The 10,418-nt window shown below is 35.2% G+C and overlaps 2 protein-coding genes across 2 annotated transcripts; one reads left to right on the top strand and one right to left on the bottom strand.

Annotated features, from left to right (window-relative positions):
- Positions 1-255: 255 nt before the first annotated feature.
- Positions 256-3,219, bottom strand: LOC145066212 (Protein kinase superfamily protein). The gene is made up of 6 exons (XM_079013424.1): positions 2,693-3,219; positions 2,341-2,568; positions 1,910-2,245; positions 1,085-1,827; positions 638-1,004; positions 256-556 (listed from the first exon to the last, which is right to left on the bottom strand). Exons 1-6 carry the CDS (start codon positions 3,041-3,043, stop codon positions 419-421), a joined length of 2,163 nt encoding a protein of 720 aa, XP_078869550.1. The 5' UTR covers positions 3,044-3,219; the 3' UTR covers positions 256-418.
- A 1,640-nt stretch (positions 3,220-4,859) lies between these two features.
- LOC145066551 (neurofilament light protein) lies at positions 4,860-8,318 on the top strand. The gene is made up of 3 exons (XM_079013841.1): positions 4,860-6,279; positions 6,757-7,443; positions 7,522-8,318. Exons 1-3 carry the CDS (start codon positions 5,068-5,070, stop codon positions 8,068-8,070), a joined length of 2,448 nt encoding a protein of 815 aa, XP_078869967.1. The 5' UTR covers positions 4,860-5,067; the 3' UTR covers positions 8,071-8,318.
- The last annotated feature ends 2,100 nt before the right edge of the window (positions 8,319-10,418 follow it).

Genomic DNA, 10,418 nt, shown 5'->3' with positions numbered 1-10,418 from the left:
AACAAATATATGATTAACACCAAAATGATATATTGAAATTTACTAAAAATGATAGACTAAAGATAAAAAATAAAAAAGCCAAAAAGTTAAGTGATAGGTATGATTAACAATTATGTAAAAAAAAAATGATATTCATATAAACTATGACTTTTGGTATTTTGAGACCGATCTTGGATCAGTCTCAGTCTCGGAATGGTTCTGTGTGAAACTACTTATTTGAGTTGAGATTTCAATAACCATGAATTGATGATGATGTAGGTTGAATGATTTGATTGGTTTTGTATTATAGTAAATATGAGGGATAACTTATTAACTTGTTTGTACAAAAGGCATAAATATCCAAATTTACAAACAATAAAAATGAAGTGTGTATTTAGTTATTTTTTTCTATTATTATACACATTGAAAGAATGTGGTGCTATAATGTCGGTGCACGAAGTGCTGGTGTTGGTGTTGGTGAACGAAGAACTTGTTGCAAAAGACGTGCAGCAAGACGCTGTGTAATCCCCCCAAATACACGCCCTCCAAGATTTCTAGCCTCTGGTTCTTGAAGAACCTGACAATATCAGACTCAGTAAGAGACATATCAATTATCAAACAAACACACATGAGTAATGAGTTGTGGTATTACTCTTACCTGTATAATCGGCTGTAGGACACTAGGATCAAAATTATCAGAAGCGCGTAAAAGCCCCCAAATCCTCAGAACTTGTTCTCTCAGCTCCAACATGCTCTCCATTTCCGCCTCACTCAGACCCGTTGTCCCAATTCCATTCCCATTCGGGAGAAAACTCCTCAAAGGCCCCGGAATGGAATTGTAGGTATCAATTACAGTTCCGATAGTAATTGCCTCAGTCACCCGAATAGCCTCTTTAATAACCAAACTCCTCAACTCCTCACCATCGGGACCCAACACCAGTTTCAAAACAGGCTGCAATGCATCTTTTGCTGCAAAATCCCTATCCATTTTCCCCTGCACTAACAGGTTCTCAAGCCTATTCCACCTGTTTCATATTCACAACAATCAAGACTTTAAACTCGATTAATAACAAAAAACAAAAATATATTATATATATACACATACCTCAACTTTCCATCCTTGAATAGCAACTCAATAAGGGCATCTCTTAGATATGGATTTGGATCTGTGAGCAGCCTTTTTGCAAAATAAGGATACGAAGCAGCTAAAACCTTAAAATTAGGATCCGCATAAAGTGCCAAACCTTCTAGAACAGTTAGTGATCTCAATATCAATGCATAGTAAGCAGGGACATTGAATGGATACTGATAAAGAACAGCACCAAGTCCATCCACAATGGTTTTAAAATTGAGTTCACTCACTGTAGAATTCAATGCATCATCAAAAAAGTTTCTAAGTGCTGGAACAATTGGGGTGACATCAACATCAGGAGATAAAAAATCCAAAGCATAATAATCACGAGCCATGGCTTCATAATCGCGATTAACCATATGAACAACATGACCAATGATTGCAAATCTTGCTTCTTCAGGTGTCTCGCTCATCATTCCAAAATCAAGAAAAGCAAGTTTTCCTTCTGGGGTTGCTAAAAGATTACCAGGGTGGGGGTCTGCATGGAAGTAACCATATTCAAGAAGCTGCCTAAGGCTGCATTGAATACCTGTGTTGACTAAATCCAAGACTTTTAATCCTTGACCTTCGATGATTGCTTGTTCGTTTAGTTTCACACCTTCAACCCATTCCATGGTTAGAACTTTCCCACTGGTGTAATCCCAGAAGATGTCTGGAACAAGAACATCTTCTTTGTCAGCATATAGCTTCTTGAATCTTCTAGCATTTTGTCCCTCCTGCACACACCTGTCAAAATTAAGATTTGCCTGAAACAGTTTTGTGGATTCTTTAAGTAATGGAAGTTACCAGAGGACTAACCTGTACATAGTTGAGTTCTTGATAGACTCTTCGTGCGAATTCATCGATTAAAGCAACAACATCACTGGTTATTATGTCTGCGTATTTGTTTATAAGTAAACCAAGACCTCTGATGAGGTAAAAGTCTAGCCCAATGGCTTCTTCAATACCAGGCCTCTGTACTTTCACAGCAACAAGTTGCCCAGAATACTTGAGTTTAGCTTTATAAACTTGACCTAGACTGGCTGCAGCAATAGGAGATGTTGATATGGATGAGTAAATGGAATCAAGTGGGACTCCGAGCTCTTTTTCAATGCAAGCAAATGCCTCTGCATCTGGGAATGTTGGCAAAGCATCCTGCTCAATCATGAAAAAAATGGAGTCAACTGTCAAACATATATGAAAATGGTGTCGACTGGAAAGAAATGAAAGAAATGGTGGTTTTACAGAACCTGGAGTTCAGAGAGTTCTTCAAGGAATTCAGGTGGACAAAGATCTGGTCTGGTGGAGAGACCCTGACCAAGTTTAACGAAAGTAGGACCTAACCTCGTGAAAGTCTCCCTCAATTCGACAGCTCGCGATCTTCTGTTCTGTACAAGCTGACCTTGCAACTGATCTATCCAGAGTTTCAATCCAAACGAACCGAGTCCAATCAGAATCTGAAGAGTCCTCCGTAGAACCTGAAGTTGATTTACTACCACAGGAATTAGAATTTCAAATTTGAAATTATCGATGTTTATTCAAGGTAAGGTTGAAGAACAATTTCAGAATTTTGGTGAATTCAATAAATTGGGGAAAACTCACCTTGAAGGGACGAGAAGCGTAATTTAATTTAAGAAGTTCAGGACTATAGACGGAAGCGTTGGAGGCACGAGCCAAAGCTTTGGCTTCAGCTTGAATATCATCTTCTCTACTCTTGGAAGCCGGCACTATGGAAGAGACGACACCATTAATATTGTTATTACCTCTAACCGGAGGCAAAGCGCGAGGTCTAGCTTCCTCAACCAGCGCTGCACGTAGGGGTTTGGCCCTGAATCTGGTTCTGGTCCGACATTTAGAGTGGGTAGTTTTGGTCGTCCTGGTTCTGTTCCGGTAGAAAACGGATGGGTTTCCGGGTGATGTAGTTGAAGCTGGGGAAAGGGTCACCGAACTCATTGTTGAAGATGGTTAATGGAGGTCGATCCTCCTCCTTGAAATCGCAAAGGGAGAAGAAGGTAAGGAAATCAAGTAAATAGATTATAGAAGAATGTAATGAGTGTGTGTGTCGTATAGAAACAAAATTCTTGGCTAAAAATGGAAGGGAGTTACATATGGTGTACGAGTTTACCCGTCGCTCATCTGCCTGCCTATAGCCTTTCTCACATGGAGATGTCAACAAAATGAATGACACAAACTCATAAATTCAAAACTTCTACTTCTATCAATCTTAATCTTTTAGGTTAACTAGATTGATTTATTTTATCAAATCATACCAAGATACATCTTTCTAATTCGATGTAAGTTAATCATGATTGAGCCCGATAATCATGTTGCCCGATTCTATTCTATTATCATTAATTAAAAATCAACATTTTAGTTAATCTATCGGACTAGCCTATTTTTTGGATCTTTGTTCTGGTTGAACCACTTTAATGGATTAATTAATCTTAAAAGAATTATTTTGAAATGTATGTAATTACATGTTGTTTGAGAATGTTGCAATATGATTATCGTCTATATTTTTTATAGTCTTTTCGTGATAAAAAATAAGGTTATTTTTCCACGACGATTTGATTAGACACATATTGAGGTTTTGGATTTAAAGGTGAACATGAAACTTAATTGATCAATAAAAACAAGGAAAGTAATATATAAATTTGTAAATGGATTCATTTTCAGTGGAAAAAATACAATTATGTTATTTGTTTATATTTTAGGATAAACAAATACCATTTTGGTGTGATTTACGATTCGAATCAACAAGTCTTTTTAACAAAAATAATATTACCACATGTTCTAATAAGAGTTAAATAAGACGGCGATTAGGATTGAATAGATGTTTAATGAAATGTAAGTAATGATATGGAACGAAGTTCAATAAAAGAGTTTAATAATCATTCAACTCTTCAATAAGATTCAATTAAAAAAAATTATGATTAGAATTATATAGGTGTTTATAGAATGTGAGGTGTTAAAAGTAAAGTTGAATATGTAAGTTTAATAGATAATATGACAATCTATTCAACTCTACTCTACTTAATGAAAGTTTTTTTTGTCACATGTCAAACTTTCATTCAATTTGTCAAATGTCATTTTGTGGGTATTTTGAATTAATTTCTTTTTTACATGTCATTTTATACGTTTTTTCTATTTTAATAAATTTCACATAATTCTTTAATATAATAAATACAATAAATGTAGTAATAAATAATATCAATTTCATTAACGGATTTACCTTTTTATTTTAAAATTTATAAATTAAAGCTTATTAGTTTATTACTTTATTTATTTAAATATAAAATATAAAAAAAATTAATAATTGATTATTTTTTTTACTTTTTTATAAATTCAAAGTTTTTAAATATTTATACCTTTATATTTAATTTTTTTAGTTAACCATGTAATACATGGGTCTTACACCTAGTAAATTATGAACTCTCTAATTATAAATGTTTCTCATTAACCATCAAAGATCGTTGCAAAACAATTTTTTATCGTAGAACGTTGTAACATTTTCCATGGGTTAACCATTTCTTTGTGAACTAGTGTTCGTAAGTTCGTTACTTGCATCCATTTTAGTTTTTAATTATTAAAATATAGTAAAAATAAAAGAAAAAACATAGTAAAAATGATAAGATGGTTTTTCACATGTGCAACAAACACAAATCATAGAGTATGTTAAAGACTAAATGTGTGAATTTGGGAAAACAGAGGGGCCAAATGTGTAACTTACTAAAAAATTAAGGGAAATGTAAAATGCTCTGAAAATGTCGATAAACAAAGATCAAGAAGTGGGAATAGGGAGTCCAAAGCAGTGGTCGTTTGAGCTTTGATCAGAGAGTTGGGCAATTTGATTACACCAGAAGAATTAATCTGCAACTCAGACTGTGATACATCTGAATTCCCTTCAATTTTCTTATTGATTGAAAAACCGTCTGGAATCCGCCGGAGGGATCGCAGAGACTGGCACCGGCGTAGCCATGGATGATATGGAGGATTCTTTGTTCGAGGGTATGGTCCTTTTTGACCCTTCTTCATCATCCTCTTCTTCTCAATTGCCAGTAGATGATGATAAGAAGCAGGGTGGTGCTGTTGAACTACCCAATCATCGTGAAATTAGTCAGCAACCTCCTCAATCCCCTACTTCCGCCGCCACAACCACCGCCGGAGCTTCATTTGAGCCCCTGGATGAAAACCTCTTCTCGGATCTAACTCTCATACAACCCCAATCTCAAGAAGACGCCTATTCCTCCCTCGACCCTCCTCTTTCGCCGTCATCATCATCATCGCGCAGTACTATTGATGTTCCCACAACAACATTTGCATCGCCATCACAATTGTCAACCGCCATAGATTCCACCAGTGTTAGTGATAGTAGAGGAGTTGTCTCCCCTGCCCGATCGCTCTCATCACAGATTTCCTCCACCAGAAAGAAGAAGAGAGCTGGTCTAAGGATCGGATATGGTAGAGCAGCCCAGTCACAAGATTCCACCATTGATGCTGATGATACGCAGCCACAGATCCGTCTCCCATCTCCATCCATATCCCCATCTCCATCCCTGCCCCCCTCTCCATCACTTCCCATTGTTGCTGCTGAAAAAAATCTTGAACCAGGAGAAGAAAAGCAGCAAATCCTTCCTGATTCTGGAAGTGGTTCCGTTTCAACTGTGGCAGAAGCAACCACCTCAGCAGTTGAAGAACGGATCAAGATAAATGAAGCCATTCCCAATTCAGAGTCCGTGGACTCTACATTGAAGAATACACCACAAGAAGAGGAGATTACAGAATTGCAAAGTAGGGAGAATTCAGTGGAGTTTAGATATGACCAAATTAAGAAACAGATTGCTGACAAACTCAATGGTGCTCACCAAGCAGTAGCTTCTGTGTCAGCCAAACGCAAGGAATCCATTAGGAAGAGAAGGAAAGCAGAGGAGGAGCTGAATCTTGCATCTGCAAAGCATAAAGAAATGGAGAAGGAGCTGGAGGAAGCCGTGGAGTCTGAGGATTTTGAGACTGCAGAAAGGGTCAGTGATAGTCTTGCATCAGCTGAGAGGAACAAGGAGCTTCTTTCTGTTGCTTTGAGAGATGCTGAAGCCAACTGTGATGCCATTGATTCCAAGATGCAGGAGGCTTTGGAATTGCAAATTGTAACTGAAGAGGAATGTGCAGCTCTGCTGCAAAGCTTTGTGGTGGTAAGTTTGCTATCATTTGTCATCAAATATATGATCTATAAACCAATTTTGTTTGTTATCCCAAAACTACAATTAGTTTTGTTGCCCAATCGCTTGTATGTTTACAGTCTGCCCTTGATTTATACAATATAACTGTACATTCTTCCATTGGTGTTTTTGTTGACTTATTACATCAAAAACTCTTGTAAGTGGCTGCATGTGTGTATCATAGATACAGGTTACAAACACACAACTATCACTTTATGGTATTCTTTGTATCTTTAGGATAAGGATGGTTAAAATAAAAATCTATCTTGTTGGTGTTATTATATGTAGAGATGCAATCCTCACAACTGATAATTTCATTATCTGATCTTGGTATGATGCTCAAGAGATCCTATTGTTTCTTTGGTGTGATTTAGAAACCTAGTTTTTTTTTTTTTACTGTTTTCCTAATTCTTTCTCTTAACCCTAATATGGAATAATGGTTTATCTCAGGATGCTGATCATGAGGCAGATGCTGTCATCTCAAATGCTGAAACCAAAACTTCAGCAGAAATGGAGAAATGGATTTCATTATCCGAAGCTTTAGAGGTGAAAAGAATAGAAATAGAAATCGAATCACATGTTCTTTCAGGAGCTCGACAAGTGTTAGATGATTCCATAGAACAAGTAGTCAAGGAAGACAGAGAAGAAAGCAATCTCCTTCACAACAAAAAGAACATATTAGCAGGAGAACTGCAGGAGTTACTATCTTTAGTAAAACAAAAGGAATCAGAAATAGCAGAAAACGATTCAAAGATCGAAGTAATTGAGAAAAAGATAGCTGATGTAACCTCTAGCTTCCAGGAAGCACAATCAACCATTCATTCAAAGTCCAATGTTCTTCAATCAAATCTTTCTGAAATCGAATCAGATCATGAATCTTTATCTAGAAAAAAGAAGGAAATTGATGACTTCCTTATTCAAGAAGAAACCAAAGGTTCAAAAATCAAGGAACTTAGCCGCATTTCTGCAAATGAAGCTGAAATGTATAAAGAAGTTGTAAACCTGAGAAAAAGTCTAGTAAATTTCATCTCAAAATCACGTGAAGAGAAAGCAAGATTAGCTACAAATGAACAAAAGTTATTTGATGATGTGCAAATCTTCAAACAAGATATTTCTTCTGTAAGAGCTTCACTTCAGGTTAGTCACAAACAACCTATAGTTGCTTATGAAATAAAATGTTTATACTTCTTATTTTTTGTGTCTGTTATGTTTTAGGATCTGTCATCAACAAAATCAGGAACCCAACAGGAGATAGAATCATCAAAACAGAGGCTTGTGTTCATAGACAAAAGAATACCAGAATTAGAATCTGAAAAGAAAGTTGCTGCAACTGCAAGAAACTTCAAGGAAGCAGCAAGGATAGCAAATGAGGTAAAGACACTGAATCTTGAAAAGGAAACTTTACAGACTAAAATAGAGGAAGCTGTTTCTGAACTTAAGAAGATAGAAGATGATATCAGTGAGAGTGTGGAGAGACTAAAGGAAAAAGAAGAGAAAATTTTGAATATGGAAAAGGAATTGGAAATGGTGAGATACCAAAGGTTGCTTCTTGTTGGCAATGGTGCTAGAGGTGAAAGATTGGCAGCTATGGAGTTTGGTGATGTTGAAGAAGGTGAGATTCTGTTGAAGGAAGCTGAAGCTAGAAAGATTGAAGGGAATTGTAGTAAAGAGGAAAGTGTTGTTATTTCCATGGAACTTGTTTCCAGTCTTGATAGGAATCAGCTATCGGAATTGGTGGCATCTATTCAGATTGTGGAATCATGATGTGATGCAAGAATTTTTGTTTCTCATCATCCCAATTTTAGTGTTGGTATTTTTGACTTCAAATCTTTTCATTGAATTTTTGTTTGTCTGTGATTTCTATACAGTGTGTGTGTTGTATAAACCATTGAACTTCTTTCCATTTTCTATTTTTTTTGTCATACAATAGTGTGGAGGGAAGTCACCTTTCTTTTTGAGCTTGTAAGAACTCGAATTCAATTCTTAAATCAACTTTCAAGGCTTATTATGCATATGTTAATGATTTAATGTGCATGTATGTACTTATAGTCGAGTTTTGATGTATAATATCTACTTAAACTATATAATGAGCACATACTTATATCCAAGTATCTATCTTTCATGCTCCTTTAGATGTTGGTATTTATCTATTTTCCATATTGTAATTTCTTCCAGACTAACATACATGGATTGAAAATATTAAATCAGTAAAAGATTGGTAACTAGGCAAATTAATGCCATGGATTGGCTTGGTTAATAAGTCTAAATACAAATTAAAAACAATTTACTCCTCATCTTTATCCACATCGATATTAAAGGTAACTTGGTGGAGTTCTCATAAGCTACTTTAGTACAAATTAGTTAAGCAGATATCATATTTTTTCAATGTTTTGTTGGATAAACATAATTTATATTAGTGCATATTATTGTATTATGTTTTATGTTGTATAGTTCATAGTTTTAGTCCAGTCGTCCAGTAGAGCTAAGCATGTACACTTTGTAACACTTATTTATTTGATAAACTAGTCAGACTGTATGTTATACGGGTTAGATAAAACAATATATATATATATATATATATATATATATATATATATATATATATATATATATATATATATATATATAGGTTTAAACAAAAATTTATTTAAATTTGAAGTTTAAAATTTAAAATTTGAATTTAAAAGGAAACATATTAAATACTATATGAGTTGTAATATTGTAATTTATATGTTATTTTCAATTCAGACAATTATTAATTAAGGTGTAAATATGATGTGTTAATTAAGAAAAGATTAAAAAAATGAGAAAATGACAAATGGAAAAAACATTTATTAAAAAATACCAAAAAATGACATGTGTCCAAGTTAATGAGAGAGGAACATATGGCAAAATTATTTTCATTTGTTAAGCATGATTTCAATTAAGGCAATTATTAATTGAGGTGTAAATATGATGTGTTAATTAAGAAAAAAAATGAGAAAATGACAAATGGAAAAAACATTTATTCAAAAATACCAAAAAATGACATGTGTCCAAGTTAATGAGAGAGAAACATGTGGCAAAATTATTTTCATTTGTTAGGGAGGATATCAAGAATCCTAATTGTGGGAAAATATTGTCCCTAAAATGGTAACAAAGCACCTTTGATCTTAACCCTAAAAACCAACTGCTCCATCCCACCGATGACTGCCCTCATCAACATCGTTGGCTTCCTTTTTCTCCGTCGATCATGTCAATTCCTCCGCCCTCTCCATTCATCTTCTTCTTTCTTCTTCAAAATGGGCGACAAAAACAACACAATTAAAACCAATCTCAAACACAACAGTATCATGGACATTAAAGCCTATGTGCCTCTACTCCTTGATTTTAATTAACTCAACTATGGTGCTTGGTGGGTTCTCTTTGAAACTCACTGCAAAACCTTCGGTGTAGTGGGCCATCTCGAAGACACTTCGCCCTCTATTGGTGCTAATGATATTGAGTGGTCAAAAATCGATTCATGAGTCCCCATGTGGATATATGCATGAGACGCTCATCCAACCGCTTCTCACCATAGTCCTTAAAGACGACGGCTCATGATGTTTAAATGGTCTTCAAGCTTTATTCAGAACAACAAGGATGCCAATGTCATCGAACTTGACAACAAACACTACTCATTGATTTTAATCAACTCAACTATGATGCTTGGTGGGTTCTTTCTGAAACTCACTACAAAGCCTTTGGTGCAGCGGGCCATCTCGAAGGCACTTCAACCTCTATTGGTGCCAATGATACATGATGGATCGAAACGAAATGTAACAAGCAATAACAAATAGTAAGAACAAGGTTTTTTACAAAGCTTAATTGAAAAGATATTTCGATTAAGTGTTTTCTCTAAGAAAACTTTCTCACAAAGAGAAAGGTTCACAAAACGGCTATTAAGTTACAAGAAGATGAAAACCTATGCATGATTATATACCACGTATAATTCTATTCTAGAAAAATCCCTACAAATTATGGATTGGATATATACTGTAGGGAGAAGCTCCAGTCAATGGATGATACGCTGATAAATCATAATGTGAAATCGGTTTGATTCATCGATTATAAGGTCCGGCCTTACAATCTCC

The sequence above is a fragment of the Lactuca serriola genome, chromosome 8 (genome assembly GCF_051521515.1).
Source record: "Lactuca serriola cultivar US96UC23 chromosome 8, Lser_US96UC23_V15, whole genome shotgun sequence".
NCBI classification, from domain to species: domain Eukaryota; kingdom Viridiplantae; phylum Streptophyta; class Magnoliopsida; order Asterales; family Asteraceae; genus Lactuca; species Lactuca serriola.
This window is presented reverse-complemented; position numbering and strand designations above follow the sequence as displayed.

Coding starts and splice junctions, on each gene's coding strand:
- LOC145066551 (XM_079013841.1), top strand. CDS start 5,068: ATGGATGATATGGAGGATTCTTTGTTCGAGGGTATGGTCCTTTTTGAC. Junction 6,280..6,756: donor TGCTGCAAAGCTTTGTGGTG/GTAAGTTTGCTA, acceptor GGTTTATCTCAG/GATGCTGATCATGAGGCAGA. Junction 7,444..7,521: donor CTGTAAGAGCTTCACTTCAG/GTTAGTCACAAA, acceptor GTTATGTTTTAG/GATCTGTCATCAACAAAATC.
- LOC145066212 (XM_079013424.1), bottom strand. CDS start 3,043: ATGAGTTCGGTGACCCTTTCCCCAGCTTCAACTACATCACCCGGAAAC. Junction 1,005..1,084: donor TTCAAGGATGGAAAGTTGAG/GTATGTGTATAT, acceptor AATATGAAACAG/GTGGAATAGGCTTGAGAACC. Junction 557..637: donor TCCTACAGCCGATTATACAG/GTAAGAGTAATA, acceptor TGATATTGTCAG/GTTCTTCAAGAACCAGAGGC.